Here is a 17,497-nt window from a genome sequence, read left to right on the forward strand (position 1 = left end):
TGTAGGTACATATTACATTAAATCTTTATTAAATACAAAGGTATATCGTGGCAAATAGTTCAGTGCGCAAAATGTTTCAATTTCATCAAAATTATAAATCAATGCAATGGAAAGTTAACCAAACATAATATTTTACTATAGGTAATAAAATAGCTAATAATTATCAAATGTATTACAGAAATACTGCATCTGGGTCCTTAATAGATAGCTACAATCATATTAATATGATTTATATGATGGCAACATAATAATAATTGTGTAAAAACAGAATAAAAAAATTATATTATGACAGTTTATATTATTTAATTATAATATTAATTATCAGGGTACTGGGGTATTTGAATCAATTAATTAGGTCACTAAACGTTTAATGGTAGTAGGTTTGAATGTATTTAGATAAGTACATGTTTGGTTAAATATTTTTATACCAGTACCTTTACCAACAATCTAGGAAAAATAAACATTTTTGTGACGAATTATAATAAATTATCTTAACTTATTTAAAAAATATTTATTATAGTAATAACTTATTTATACAAAGAAAAAGATTTTAATTATAAATATTTAAAAAAAAAAGTGAAAACAGCAATAATTATTTATTTGTGATAGGATGTTTGAGGTGGCCTTCGTAGTCCGTGAGACATTGGCTTTTCACACCACCAGGGCTATTCTAAATAGTAAACACGGTAGGTAACACTTATACGTTAATTGTAAAGCTAAAAAATAACACGGATATCACTTGGAGCAATTCCATGAACAATACGGCTATCTTCAGTAATTATAATTGTAGTACCTAATTCGAATGTCTCTTAATAGAATTACCAATTGGATTTTAAAAAGTTCAATAATTGTTACTCAACGACTTTAAATTTGACAGCTCGCGGTTAACGAGGCCGTATAAAAAATTTACACGTCTGACATTGACTGAATACGACATATCATATTATTTATCACGTTTTTGTTGCTATTGGAGTTAAGTGATATGTTAGAATAACCCGGTAAGGGTTCCTTATTTAATGTTACAATACATTTTTGCAAACCTGGGTATTTTTGTAATTATTTCATTACTGTAATTGAAACCCTCGTGGTTTGTTGTAATGTACCATAATACGTAGGTACAAGGTAGTCGCTTTTAACCTGTTAAATTATTAAAAACATGTAAGTATAATATTTTTTTTCTTTTGATTTTCAATAATAAATTTAAACAGGTGTAATTATTATAGAGTTGACAGCGAGGACGTCTCAGGATCAAAAGTGTTGGTGATGTATTCCTCGAGAAGACCACTATACCCAGAGAAGAAGAAGATAACATAAAAAGAAATAAGCTGTCATCCCAAATAAAATAAAAATAACAAATGCTTTGTAAATCTCCTTCTGGGAAACTTATAAAATAATTATAATAAAGTGTAAACTCGATTATCCAAAATACAGGAGATATAAATAACTATTTCGGATAGCGAAAATGCGGATAATCAATATTTTTAACCTATTCTTAACCTCACTGTTACACAACACAAGTTACACACTTGTTTTTAACGACGCAACAGCTATTATTAGATAATATTCTGAATATCAGTATTATAAATTATAACACATGCAATGGTAATCGAGGTATATATACTTAATTGATTATCCGTACAATCAAAGTTACGAAAATATATTTGCGATCTCGTTGAATAATTATTAGTATCCGTATCACCACGTGCATATGGTTGATTTAAAAAAAAAACAATAAGGTACATGCAACATTGATTATCCGGATAATGGATTCTCCTGATTTCAGTGTAGTATATTATTATTAGTGTCTCCAGACATTAATATGCCTATTTAAAATTTGGATAGTCGATTATCCGTATAATCAAAATTTGGATAATCAAGTTTACGCTGTACTCCTCCCGGCCATCCTTAATAGCCGTGCGTCAATCGGTGAGACATGCGCTCGATCTCTAAGGAAACCTCACACCGCCATAGTTCGAGGAACCATGTTGAGGAGTCGAACCTCCGACGAGATTGGTGAGATCTGCGCCCCCGTTTGGGCGGGCGCATTTGGTGCCCCTGACAAGGTCATCGATATTGGCTGCTTGGATTCGGAAGTTCACTTCATCCACGACCATGGATCCGGTCATTACCTAAAGAAAAAACAAATATTCAAGGATTAATTATTATAACCAGTAACTATGTTGTGTTCTCTCGAAAGCTCATTTTTCTCACTCGGGGTTATATTAATCAATCCCCAATATGCGTATACCGTAATGTATTTGACAATATACACGCTACACGTCATAGCTTTCTTAATTTGTACATATTATTATTATGTATTACTGCACCATGGTAAGTATTTATTATGTTATCTTATTACGTAATTTACAACAATTTATTCTTACAAATTTACTTATTAAATTATTAAAGTAGTAATTTACAAAACATTTTTTTAAAACTATATTATAATAAGGTAATAGTTACGTATGTTTTGTTCATCAATAATAATATTAACATAAACAAATATTTGCATGGTAAAGGTGTGGGGATGGTCCCTAGGAATTCCCACGGCAGAGCCGCCCCTGCATTTAGCACCAATATTTTTAAATATATTTCTAATACGTACTATGTTTTTTTGGTACTCGTTTATATACGTTAAATAACTATTACACCCATCCATCATGGTTAAATATATATAATTACGTATATGATCTATTTAGGTAGGCACCTATCTAATATGTAAAAAATAATATTTGTTTGTGTGTTTGTTTGTTCGTATTGAATGCACTGCCATACCGTTCATCCGATTGCGATAAAACTTTGTCAAATTATTGCTTGCACTTTCGCAAAGAGTATAGGCTATACTAATATATAAAAATGAATGTCTGTCTGTCTGTATGTCTGTTTGTCTGTGTGTCTGTCCCGTATGCGTTCCTATACCATTCATCCGATTGCGATGAAATTTTGGTAAGTGGTTGTATGCACACCCATGAAGGTTTCTGAATTAGAAAAATCATCATCTTCTTCTTCTACATCATTCTATTTTCTTTTATTCATATGGTTCCTATACCATTCATCAGATTACGATGAAATTTTGGTAAGTGATTGTATGCACACCCATGAAGGTTTCTAAATTAGAAAAATCATCATTTTCTTCTTCTTCTTCATTATATCTTCTTTTATTCGTATTGTTCCTATACCAATCATTCAATTGCGATGAAATTTTCATCAGTTGTTGTGGTAACACCCGTAAAGGTTTCTGAATTAGTACAACCATCTTCTTCTTTTTCTTCATTCTATCTTCTTTTATTCGTATGGTCCCTATATCATTCATCCGATTGCGATGAAACTTTCGTCAGTGGTTGTGCCAACACTCGCAAAGGTTTCTGAATTTGTACAACCATCTTCTTCTTCTTCTTCATTATATCTTCTTTTATTCGTATGGTTCCGATATCATTCATTGGATTGCTATGAAACCTTCATAAGTTATTGTGGTAACACCCGTAAAGGTTTCTGAATTAGTACAACCATCTTCTTCTTCATTATATCTTCTTTTATTCGTATGGTCCCTATATCATTCATCCGATTGCGATGAAACTTTCGTCAGTGGTTGTGCCAACACTCGCGAAGGTTTCTGAATTTGTACAACCATCTTCTTCTTCTTCTTCATTATATCTTCTTTTATTCGTATGGTTCCTATATCATTCATTCGATTGCTATGAAACTTTCATCAGTGGTTGTGCCAACACCCGCGAAGGTTTCTGAATTTGTACAACCATCTTCTTCTTCTTCTTCATTATATCTTCTTTTATTCGTATGGTTCCTATATCATTCATCCGATTGCGATGAAACTTTCATCAGTGGTTGTGCCAACACCCGCGAAGGTTTCTGAATTTGTACAACCATCTTCTTCTTCTTCTTCATTATATCTTCTTTTATTCGTATGGTTCCTATATCATTCATCCGATTGCGATGAAACTTTCGTCAGTGGTTGTGCCAACACTCGCAAAGGTTTCTGAATTTGTACAACCATCTTCTTCTTCTTCTTCATTATATCTTCTTTTATTCGTATGGTTCCGATATCATTCATTGGATTGCTATGAAACCTTCATAAGTTATTGTGGTAACACCCGTAAAGGTTTCTGAATTAGTACAACCATCTTCTTCTTCATTATATCTTCTTTTATTCGTATGGTCCCTATATCATTCATCCGATTGCGATGAAACTTTCGTCAGTGGTTGTGCCAACACTCGCGAAGGTTTCTGAATTTGTACAACCATCTTCTTCTTCTTCTTCATTATATCTTCTTTTATTCGTATGGTTCCTATATCATCCATCCGATTGCGATGAAACCTTCATCAGTTGTTGTGGTAACACCCGTAAAGGTTTTTGAATTAGTACAACCATCTTCTTCTTCTTCTTCATTATATCTTCTTTTATTCGTATGGTCCCTATATCATTCATCCGATTGCGATGAAACTTTTGTTAGTGGTTGTGCCAACACCCGCAAAGGTTTATGAATTTGTACAAACATCTTCTTCGTCTTCTTCATTATATCTTCTTTTATTCGTATGGTTCCTATACCATTCATCCGATTGCGATGAAACCTTCGTCAGTTGTTGTGGTAACACCCGCGAAGGTTTCTGAATTAGTACGACCATCTTCTTCTTCTATTAATTGTATGAGTTCCTATTCCATTCATCCGATTGCAATAAAACTTTCTTCAGTAATTGTGCCAACACCCGCGAAGGTTTCTGAATTAGTACAATCGTCTTCTTCTTCTTCTATTCGTATGTGTTCCTATACCATTCATCCGATTGCAATGAAATTTTGATCAAGTGTTGTGCTCACGCCCGCAAAGGTTTCTAAATTGAGACAACCATTTCTTCTTCTTTTTCATCTATTCTATCTTCTTCTATTCATATGCGTTCTTATACCATTCATCTGATTGCGATGAAATTTTTGTAAGTTGTGCGCACACCTGCGAAGGTTTCTAAATTAGTATTATATAAAATACAAAGTTTGTTCCATCCAATTTTGGTTTGTTACTGCATATTAATAACATTAATAACGTTTGCATATTTTGGATTCGATTTTAATTTAGTGTTCTTTTGTTTGACTTTACTCCTATTAGAATTATTTTCATATTGATATATTGTATTACACAGATATTTTAATATTAAAAAAATAATTACCTCTTATTATTTTTTAAATATCTAAGATAAATATAACCACGAAGCGACCCTGTGCGAAGCCGGGTACTTCAGCTAGTATAATATATTTTTGACCGTGTCCAATCATAAAAAGATCATATGGGCCTCCACTGGTGGAAGGTTTGTATTAACAGATTTTTGTTTTTACTAGAAATGGATGTTAGCCACTTGCTCAACTGATTACATAATAATGTGTCCATAATCTGACACCACTTACCCATTTCTCGTAAAAACCGATTTAAATTAAAAAAAAACTAAAAAGATAGATTTTTATTAGCACATAATGTTTTATGAATATTTTTATCATTAAAATCCACCTCTTTCCTGTGAAAGGCGTTAGTTTGAATCCCACTCGGTCCAATCTTTTCTAGATATTTCTGAGGTTTTTCAAAATTATATAATTATATATAAAATATATAATTATAGATACATTCATAATCATATATATTTTCAGTATGAAATAATAAGTAAATAATAATGGTTAACATCTTCATGAATTATTTAATATCTTCTCATTAAAATGAGACTTCATGTGTTTTATATGACCAAAATCAGTAGTATTAATATGCCTCAGATTTTACCATTAAGGTGATTCATCAGTGAAACGGCAAATAATTTTCGACCATAGGCGCAACGAAATTTTGCACTCGCTCCCATTCGGAGAGAGAATATAGAGCTGGAAACACGTCATTTTGCTTCGTGATGGCGACGGCCGTAATAATTCTTAAATCGTGTAAAGATGACTTAAAACGTTACCCATTTACTTTAAAAAGAAAACATATCAATGAATATATTATTATTGTTACTGATAAAACAATAAACAGAACATTATATGGACACATGTTGGATTTATAAGACAAATTATATTTGGTTTGACATGCCTCATTTGCACCCGCGACCCGCAATCCGCGCATCGCCTAGCGACGATCTTTTTAGACCGTGTCTCAACTAAGGTATGGCCTTAATGGAAACATTTTTTGCGATCAGTCAACCGCCAGTTCTGGGCGATATTTTACGTTTAGTAACACTTTCATGATTAATAATTTAGTACGGAATATTCTAATTGATTATGCATATTCTTTCCGGTTCCGTGAAACGTGAAAGAAAACAATAAAATTTTCTTGAGATTTCAATATTTTGTTATAATATAGTCATCAAGCTGTTAAAATATCAAATGCGACAATTTAAAAAAATATTTTATGTTTATTCGTTTAACATTGCTTTGTTTAATAAATCCTTTAATCATCTATTCACTACCAAAACCTCATGGTTTACAGTTCAACTTTCATGGTTTCATTTTAATTCTTCTTCCACCCTGTCACGTCCCAAAATTGGGGCATAGGGCAAGCACAACTTGGCGCCACTTCCCTCGGTCCATCGCCAACTCCTGCGCCTCCCGCCATGTCAGACCTGCAGCACGTAGATCGCTTTTGTAGCACCGCTGCATGATGAGGGAGGGCCGGCCACGGCGACGGAACCCTTGAGGCTGTGCCACAAGGGTACGAAGTGCCGCACTCTTTGGCGGCATCCGGAATACGTGTCCCAGCCACGTAAATCGTCTCTTCGTGATAACTTCAATCACCGAAGGCCGTTGTGTCTGCTCACGAACTCGGGTGATTGTAGCGCGGTCGTACCAATGTACCCCTAAGATTCGGCGGAGACATCGATTCTCAAAGCTCAAAAGCCGTTTGTTTAACGCGTGCGTGCTACCTGTGCTCCTGTATGGCTGTGAGACATGGCATCTTACTAAGCTTCAAGAGTCATTTTAATAAGATCGTTATAAATACTTTACGCAATGTACGTAGTAATCACAACGTATCTATTACAAACACTCGATGAACCTTTTACTACCTGTTATTTAGATTAAGAGTAGTAATTTATCTCACCTGTGAAATTTTAATGTTGTCACATCGGAGGTTTTAACAACTCAACGACGAGGTATCGATCGATGTAGGTACAACACATTACGTTATAAATGTTATAATATTATATAATATGTCAAGTTCTTAGTGGAATTAATGTTATCATTCCTTTATGTTGTAAAATATTGTATATACGTCAAGATTAAATATTTGAGAATATACTAGAGCCTCATTTAAATGTTTATTATAACTAAATTTTAAGTATGAATTTATTAACTATTTTTTATTCAACGAATAATTCTCAAGATTTAAGAATGTAACATTCTTTTTATTAAACATACATAATTTAAAAACATTTTTAAGAACATTATTTATATAACCAATAGAAAAAAATACGACTCAGCAGGATCGAACCTGCATCTCTAAGTTTAGTGTACGTCCTAAGTGGCAGCGTTCGGCGCAGCGTTGAGCGTTTTGCGCAACTCAAACGTATAACCGTGTGTGAAAATGTTTGTAGACAATGTCTTTTTTTGGTTATAAATTTATACGGTTATACGTTTGAGTTGCGCAGAACGCTCGACGCTGCGCCGAACGCTGGCACTGAGGCCTCACACTAAGGGATTCGCGCCCACGATCACAATGCTATAGGTAAATTTAACTAGTGGCCCTTATAATACTGTCTGAAGCGCTTTCCAAATAATTGAGTTGGATACTATTGGCAATCGGCTTTTGTATTTTAAATCAAAGTAGGTGGTTGGGCCATTTATAGTCCCATTCCACTCCTTATCTCTTCAGCCATCTCCTAATCCCCAGTGTTATTGTTACAAGATTACTTGATATACAAAAATTGTACACTTACCCATCGATAATAACAGTTATATTTTTTGTTAAAAATCATATAAGAATTGCTACCAAAATTAACCGACATTGTAAATACTAATTAATAATATATTATATGTACCTTTTGGAAACGACACGTTAGAGCCCATAGCTCCTGGCCTCCCTTCAAGTTATTCACGACTTTTATTCCACTGACGAATTGAAGAGTTTCTGAGTTCTGGGCGATAGTTTCAAAGTTCTTTGGGCCGAAAGGAGTGGTTATATCCCAGCAACTGATGGACATAGGGCTCGCCATGCCGAAGTATAGAATTCCGTTGCGGTCCATCGCCTGCGCCGCTGCTTGGGATGGTCTCGTCTGCCTGAATAACTGAAAAATGACAAATAATTAAAGATCATTGCATGTAGGGCACAAGACTCAGAGATCAATATATAAATACACGTATGAAGAAAGAAAATATAGTTGTGGATAAACCTAACACAGCAGTGGCGAAGGGTGGAGGTAGGCTCCTAGAATTTAACATAAATAGTGCTAACACTAAACTATGTCAGTCATACATATTTGTTTTTGTTGTACTAAGAATACAATTAGAGATGGTGCTGGTTAGTTTTTAAATTCAATTAAATCCTGCCTAAACCATGCCATAATAGTTTAGGTACGCTATGGGCGGTCCAACAAAAATAGTGCACACTTTTTCAGAGATACAAGTTTGTTTTCGATGAATTAGGAAAACATATTGCAGATGGTGTTGGTTAGTTTTTTTAAATTTCATTATGCCCAGCCTACCCAAACCGTAATCGATAAAAATATTTTCTATCTATAAAATATTTTAAAGTATGTATCGTTGAATGGTATAATTTTGAATATTTTATAGATAAACGAATATTTTTTTGACTATTATCTACTATCGCTTGGATTAGGCAGGTTTTAATTGAATTTTAAAAACTAACAAACACTATTTACACATCACAGTCTTAGTTCAATGAAAACAAATATGTCTGACTGACAACGTTTAGTGTGCACTATTTCTATCGGAAATTAACAGCCTACCTCCACCCTTCGTCAGTGTATTACAGTACCTACGTAAAGACTTTGAAGTGAAATGGGCAGGCAACATCAGTCAAAAAACAAATCGAGGCAACGTATTCATTTTGTGGAATTTTGATTTTGAAATTTCGTATCGAGATTTTTTTGATAAATAATTAGAAAAGGCCAATTTCGAATCTCGAAAAATAATTGTCCGAAGTATCTAAAATCCTCATTTCTAGAAAAATCTTCATAGATTTTCGAGAAATTGTCACTAGGCTAACGCCGTGTGTCTGCGCCCTTAGCTGTCCAATAACATAATGATATCTTATACCCGAAATAGGCTCTCTACTTTCAATTGAATAGAATCGAATTTCTCGTGAATAAACTTTTTCAATTTGAATTTCATTTCAAAATCAAAAACCACCAATCTTAAATTCTCGAGAAAATAAATATTTTTGATTTCAGGCATATTATGTACTTGAATCTCAAGAAACTTAAAAGTTGAAAAATCACAATTTCTACATTCATTGATGCTTTCATCAAACGAGGAAGTCATCAAGGCTCATGACGATGACAATGTTTTATGTTGATTTTAAATGATTGATGTCCACACTGTTTAAAAAAATATGTATTACTTAATTAGTATATAAGTTTAGTAAATTGGAAATCATTATTATAGTAAAATTATTAACACTTTTTTGAGTATGCATAATTATTTACTAGGTGCTGCGGGTCTATTCTATACAAAAGGCTGCTTTCGTCCGCTAAAACCGCTAACTAGGGTATGTTTGTCTCAAATTATCAACACATATTGTAACAATTATAATTAGCCGGTATTAATTGTGGCAATAAATGATATATTTTAACGGAATGCACCCTGCCTAAGCTAAAATTTAGAGCATGAGCGATATAGAGACAGTTTCGACTGATTAACTGATTACAATATAATTACAATTATAATATTTCAATATAAAATGTATGTAACAAATACTAACACATTATCACGTTAGCACATTGCTGTCGATGGTCGCTTTTTGTGTAGAATAGACCCGCTGGTTCACCTATTAATATTCCGTTTGTACAGGTGGACATTATACTAAGACAATCACCAAAGCTAATATGGAATACGCCATTAATAATCTATAATAAATTACATATTTTTAAATCAAACAATTGTGTAAATAATTATTTAACAAATCATAACATTCTGAATGAATTATATCTAGTTAATTAGTAGGTTATTGACTGATACGTAGTCAACTTGATGAATTGTTTTTATTAGGTTACATTTCGAGCAGAATTGAAATCCCTGGATTATGGGATTAATTATTGAGCCCATATCCAGAAAACGAGCGTTATCGTGATAACGCTGTTTTTTGGTAAAACGGTTTAAATTACGGGGCATACACCTATGCGTGCACTCACCAAATATTACTTTAATATTCGAACAAGAGGTGGCAGTAGACAGTCCAAACTGACCATGCATTGCACGCAATGACATTATTAATGGACAACGCACTCAATACAGTAGCTAGCAATTAAATTCACGCACAGCGACATTCGCACATGTATAGGTAGACGTCACGCAATTTCCATTATGCGACATCACGCATCGGGAATTTATAGCAATATCACCTTAATGGCGTTAGAATAGTATTTCTAGTGTCAATGTTCATTTTAGCGAACCCGTTTGAACCGAACCGTTCGGCAGACCCGACTAAAAGCATCGGAAATTTATTGCAATATCACCTTTATTGTAATGGCGTTAGAACAGATTATGCTATTCGGCAGACCCGACAAAAAGTGAGTGTCATTTTTATTCCCCGATTTTTATTCGTCCATATTAATGTCATTGATTGCACGCTGTTTATCCGTAACTGAAATAATGTTTCTCTGAAATTTCTGACCGCCGTTTTCAGGATAACGCTTGTTTTCTGGATATGGGCTCAATTCATAAATTGTAGAATCAAACAAAAATATGTGAGATTTTGTCAAAATTTCTTTTGGTGTCTAATATGAACTATATACCGACAAATAAGACGATGAATCCTGTGAAATACCTTGGTTCTTATCTACAGGAAGACCTGAATCCAGACCATGGATCATGATCAGAATAGAGATGGCTATAGGACAGAATTTCTTTACCTGATTATATGAGTGAAAAATCCATTAGAAATTATAACTACCACCAAATACAGAAAAGATACATATTTTTAGAGGTTGTGATCGAAATTTATCGTCTCGAGATCTTTAAAAAATCATAAATAGTCCCTGGTAGCATAGTTTGGAAAACCTAACGAAATATCCACTTTTGTTTATAAGCATGAACTTTGGAATGACATAAACATATTTTATAGGTCATAAAATAGCTTTATAAAATTTTAATTTTGACTACCGTCTTCGTATAGGTATGATTGGCTTCCAATAGTAAAATATCAAGTTTAACTAAAAATCACTATTCAGCACTATAAAATACATAACGAAATTGAAAATTAATCAAATTAGACAGTAATTGTAGAGAATTGAAATTGTTACGCAATTTTGGAATTTAGGGACTTCTGGATACATTTTGAAGCGACTCATATCATAAAACGACTATTAAGATTTATGCATATCCATCATGCCAAAGTTAATACTTTTAAATAAAACAGCGTAACTTTTTTGCTAGGTCGCTTTAGCTAAAGCCGCTGGGCTACAATGAGAGTTTCGATAATTCGAGAAATTAAAAAAAAAATGAGATTCGGAAGCAGCTTTGGCAACTTACCATTTTTCTTGATTTTTTTTCAAAAAAAAAAGCTTAAAAGTGTACACCTTTTTACTCTGAGCATCGATTTCTGTCATAAACCTTAACATATTTTCGATATACGAATATCTTAGAACAGTGTTGGTTCTCAACAGTGTGTACCTACCTTAATAATGGCATTTGAAACAAACTAGGAAAAATTCAAGCTGAGAAACTAAATATTATCATTAAATTACCTCAAAATCTCTCGGGTTGGCAGTTGGGAAAGGACCAGTCCAGGCTGAGGAATTTCTCAAAACTGCTGTGTTGACTTTGTTTTCTGTATGGGATGCCAGGGAGTGGAAGTACAAGAACCTGTCAGCAGTTGGGCTTCGCAATGGAGACAGGGCCAGGCCAAATGCTCCGTCCATAAGGTCAAAGTTTTCCCCTGTTGGTACGTGAAAATGTTAATCAACCATTAGTTATAAAATATACATCATTAGAAAACACTCAAATAATATAGAGATACTAGAAAAAATATTTTTTAAAAAAAAAAAAATACGACGCCCGACGGGACTTGAACCTTCAACTACTGGATTCTCGCCAATTACCATCTTAATTAGGTACAACGAATTCAACTATCATTCTTAGATGAAATAATTACCAAATTGCGTTAATGTTGGCTATCAGATTTTGTATTTTTTTTTAAAACCAAGGTATCAATTAAGTGCCATAATTACTAACTGACGCCAGGATCACTCCAAATATTAGTTATAACGCACGTGCACATAGCAATATTTTTATTAAACTGTTTCTTTATTCTACGGCGTATTCACAAGATTTAAAAATGTAACATTGTTTATATTGAATATAGATAATTTGAAAATATTTCAGATGTATTGCCTACTAGGAAAAATCTTTGTGTATAAATTAGACGAGGGGGTGAGGATCACGACTCTTTCTGTGAGTTAAATACTTAAGCAGAAACAAATCGATTATCTTTATATACATGATAATGATGTGGCGGCCGAAATTGTAATAGTATAATATAATTCATACGTCCCGTGGGGATAGGCAGATTGAGCATCGCTTGGGGGCGGCAGTTAATCGAAGGGCGGCAAACCGAGGAGAAATAGCTAGGTACCTAAGCTTAGTAATATCGAAAATATCTTTCCATTAAACATTCAGCTTACTGGTTAGAAACATAATGTATTAATTAACATAAAAGGTTTATCAGGGCTATATTTTTCGTTGGGTTCGCGACGTCTAGTTTACTTCCGTTGCCCTTCGGCGTCTTTGGTGACCAGAAACGACATGAGCAGATTTGCGAATAATTACAGTCTATATTTTGTTAGTAATGTATCCATACAACACATTTCTTAGATATTGAAGTCGTGGAAAGATGATAAAAAATACTGTATAAAGAATCTTCTCTCTAGGGACGTCACTGAATTCATGTTACCATTTTAAAAATAAATACAAATTATAAATAAATGTCATATTAAATTTTCAAATGAAGTATTCAAATATATTATTTTCAACAAACACAGTTGGATAATTTTCATATTGAAAAGGCGGTCATTTTAACATAATATTATTATCTATGTAGATATCTACATTTTTCTTATTCTAATAGTAAAATTGTATTTGATACACTTAATATATTATATTATATTGTATAGTATTTTGAACTAAATCACCATTCCTAGACGATTAATAATATTAGTTCAATTATTGAATATAATCGATAGTTAAATCTGATAATTAATAGTTATTCTCCGCAATAATAAGTTAAATTGAACTTACAATCATTATTGGTATTACATACAATAACTATTTTTTGTTTATTACCGACATCTATATCATACATTACACACTATCATGAATAATTTATATATGCATGTAGGTATGGGTATACTAATTAATTTTTTTTTTCATTCGCCATGCAATAAAAACATGTTGCTTGATTTTTATAGATGTCATTGTAATATACGAGTATTTATTATAAAGTCAGCATGAATGTAATTACTAATTCTTAATAATGTGTTTAAAACTCTATAATTATATGCCAAATGTATATATTTTAATGTAGACATGTATCTTCTTTCTTTAGTCACACCCTCTTAAATGCATGTCAAGATTGGTCAGGTTTACCATGGAGCTCAATCAATCCTCAAATTGGAAGAAAGAAACTCTAATGATCATGGTAGGTAACCATTATAACCCCAGCATGGAAGTGACAATAAAAATATCTATATTTTACAGTCAGTACACAAAGACTCAAATTCATCAAATAATATAAATAGCTACGTAAAATTTAAATGTATGATTAAATTACTCCAACTCCGGGAGCTATATGGGCATATGGCGTACAGTTTGAAGACATCATTCTAGTGTACGTAATAATTTTTGACGTTTGACGTTAAAATTTGGTGTTATTTACCATCAATTTCAAAGGTTCCAGACGTCGGGTAGGGGTAGAAGAGCTTGCTCTCGATTCTCCATGAGGTGTCAGTGGAGAGATCAAAGACGGCCATTCCGAATCCCGACACGTCAGCCATGTAGACGAAGGTATCAGAGCATCCTTCATTTGGGTTGCGGACATCCACCACCTGTTGAGATACAACACAATTATTGAAGTTATACTTCTTTTGGCGCGTTTAGGAAAACAGATCAGAGTGTATTTTTTGCGTGTGACCGGCCGCGATGTAACACATATTTTTTATAATTTATATTGCATTCGAGTTGCATAATACTTTGAAATATTTATCGTTGTGTTAGGCGGATTCAAATTTGTTTCTGCTAACTTTCCTAAATTCCTTTTTCCTATTATGTTATAGGCTCAGATCAATTAATTCAATTTCAATTTATTTTTGAAGTTATACTTATTTTGGCGCATATGGGAAATCAGATCAGAGTGTATTTTTGGCGTGTGACATGTAACACATAATTTATTTTATCACACGGAAAAAAACGCACTTGATTGGATTCGAAACACCGATTGTTCGGTTATCAGCCGAACGTACTACCTTTACGCCACAGTATGATACTGCAATCGTGACGATTATACAGTATAATATTATAGTTCAGACTTGTTCCGTTGCCTAGACAGCAAATTTATTATTGTCGGCCATTTGCAATTCCTTACGTAAACAAACGATTAAACGTCATAGTGGCAGTTGTTACTTTAAAAATAAAAACAACGATAAATATTTATATAATTTGGTAATATAAGCTAAAATTCATAGAAATAAACCAATGGTGCTTCAATAAGCGGTCCGTTTTCTTACGTGTGTATTTTAACAAGATAATTAAGAGCTAGTCGAAGAATCTAGTTTATCACAATTTTTGTTTTGTTACGCCAAAGAAGTATAATTTCTAACACGCGTACATAAGTACACATACCGATATTTTTTTTAACCTATTTTGGATATTACAAATTATAAGTTTCAGACGTTCACAATATGACATGAAACATTATTGTAAAGAAAAAAGTAATAAAACGATAAAAATGAAAATATAAAAAGAGAACATAATATAAACACACAAAAGCAGTGAAAATACAATTATACATCTATAGAAGTTCAAAGAAGTACACCGAGTTTTCTAAGGTTTGAGAATTTATAAAATAGCGTCCACCTAAGCTCACTCTCACGCAAGTGGAATATATCAATACCCGAAGCAATTTTGTTGAACATAGTTATCGCCCTCCCGAATTGGCATTACCAGTGGCAGGTTGGTTCTGAACCTTGGGAGAATAAACAACTTTACTGATGCTCTATATTTCTAAGATAGTTATCAGGGACACACAGGTCAACAATGCCCAGAATGGCAGAGTTCTCATTATTTATACCTCGCATAAGTCGAAAAAAATACGTAGCTAAGAGCGGTATGCACAATCTAAGATTTCGATCCTAAGGATAAGTCACCGAAAAGCATGACTTAACTATAGACAATCCTGAGGATAGAGTTAAGGAATCCTTAACCATAGACTACTTTTGTTATGAACACGCCCTCTTCTGTATTACCATTTACCACTGACAGCTGCTGTCAAAATAAATTCGCATGTCTATAAAACAGTCCATACACTCAAATTCATTTAACAATGTATCTCAATATGGATATTGATAGTGTTAATTCGTTTGGCATGTATTTGCAGAATATTATTTTACTTTTATACGCCAGCCCGCAGAAATACAAGATGCCAGGTGATAGAATGACACTTGACGCTAGTGTTACCATGTTAAAAACATATCTTGCGGTGCCTGTGCAATCACGTATAATGGACTTATAATAAATATTAATATAATAAATATTAATATGTATTTATAGTTATTGCATTTATAAAATACAGTTGTCATATTTTTATCATCGTTTAACAATTATTATAAAATAATTTACCTAAACTATAGGAAAGAAAATTTTTAAACATGGTATTATTTACAATAGAAATGATCTAAAGGACAATGTTTCTGCATAGTGTTTTCTGCTAAGAACATTTTAGTTATGACAAATGTTTCTGCATTCCGCTCTAAATAAAGATCTCTTCTAAATTGCGGACTGCAGTATGTAAGCACACCTTCGGTTCGGGGCTACGCTCATGTGAAATCTCAGCATCTTATCTTGGTGGTTCACCACGATAGCCGCTCTTAAAATGGCCCTGGCTTTATTTTCAGCACTACAGTAAAAGTTGAAAGAAGAAACGTTGCCAAAAACAAATATTTATTTTCACCAACGATGAAGAAATGTTTAGAATTAATTTTATATAGTAATAATTTTATTTGACCACCGTGAATAAGTCGTTTCTTTGGCTTATTTCTTACCTCGTTGCATAACGTTGTGGCATGTTGAGTAAATGATGAATTAACCAAAAAGAATGCAAGAGAAATTAATTATAAAAGGCAGGTGTGTAAAAAGTAGAGATACCATATTGTTAAATTAAGTAGCTATCGAATAAATACATCTTATCGTCTTCTTTTGCTCTCTTTTTTAAATGACTAGTCAAATAAAATCTATTTCGCGTAATAAAATCTTCCGAAATTATTTCCCACAACTGGCAACTTCCTTTTTCAGGCGTTTTCTTGAGAGATTTAGCGTTTTTGAGTAGGCATTTAGTCTGAAAAAAACGCATCCGGCGACGTCGTTAAATTGAGCGTTTTTAACCCTCGAACGTTTAAAATTTTTCAGAAAAAAGGAGAGTGAAAAAAAGTTCTTGATTTCCATTTCCGTCCTTTTTACAAGCTTACTTCAAGAGTGTCTTCCGTGGAGCTTTCCGTTTAATTTTTTTGCGTATACCTATTTGCTGAATAGAGTGTCCATGATTTTCTCCTGAAGTTATATTATCATATTAGGATATGCTTTAATTGTCACGCGTATTTAGCTATAAACTAAAGTTAGCTCGATTTTTCTATACGGAGTCGAGTCGTGGACCCTGAAGTCAAAGAAACGGAAGGCAATTGATGCCTTTTAGATATGGTGTTAGCGCCGAATGCTTCGTATTTCTTGGACGGAGCACAGGACGAACCAGTCAATCATCCAGAGACTGTATATAAAGAAACGGCTCTCGACAATATGTCTGAGACGAATTCTGCAGTTTTTTGGACATATTGTGGTTTTGGGTGGCCTCCAGGGAAGGCAAAGCAGAGAAAAAGCGTCTGCGCGCTGGAGCGACCAAATGAAAGAGTTGACGGGAGGCACCATCCATTCTGCCTTGAGAGAAGCGGAAGATCGAGAAGCACGGAAAGTGTTGGTCTCTCAAAGGATGACGATATTCAAACGTGGTCACGACCCTCAGCCATGAGTGTACGACCAAGAAGAAGCATTATATACTGGCATTGGTGGGTCCCAACGATA

General features: G+C 33.5%; 1 protein-coding gene across 2 annotated transcripts in view; it reads right to left on the reverse strand.

The window, feature by feature from the left end:
• Positions 1 to 963: 963 nt before the first annotated feature.
• LOC147070371 (royal jelly protein-like protein) overlaps positions 964 to 17,497 on the reverse strand; it is a 78,456-nt gene continuing 61,922 nt past the window's right edge. The window contains exons 6-9 of one of the 2 annotated variants that reach the window (XM_085949803.1): positions 14,088 to 14,256; positions 11,902 to 12,092; positions 8,017 to 8,262; positions 964 to 2,129 (exon numbers count right to left, since the gene is read on the reverse strand). In XM_085949803.1, the coding sequence (XP_085805929.1) occupies positions 1,947 to 2,129; positions 8,017 to 8,262; positions 11,902 to 12,092; positions 14,088 to 14,256 (789 nt within the window). In that variant the 3' untranslated portion in view covers positions 964 to 1,946. The remainder of the gene's footprint in view (positions 2,130 to 8,016; positions 8,263 to 11,901; positions 12,093 to 14,087; positions 14,257 to 17,497) is intronic. The other variant, XM_085949805.1, reaches the window with a different exon arrangement.

Source organism: Rhyacophila brunnea, unplaced genomic scaffold (assembly GCF_057557595.1).
Source record: "Rhyacophila brunnea isolate RB1 unplaced genomic scaffold, BYU_Rbru_1.0 scaffold_22, whole genome shotgun sequence".
NCBI classification, from domain to species: Eukaryota; Metazoa; Arthropoda; class Insecta; order Trichoptera; family Rhyacophilidae; genus Rhyacophila; species Rhyacophila brunnea.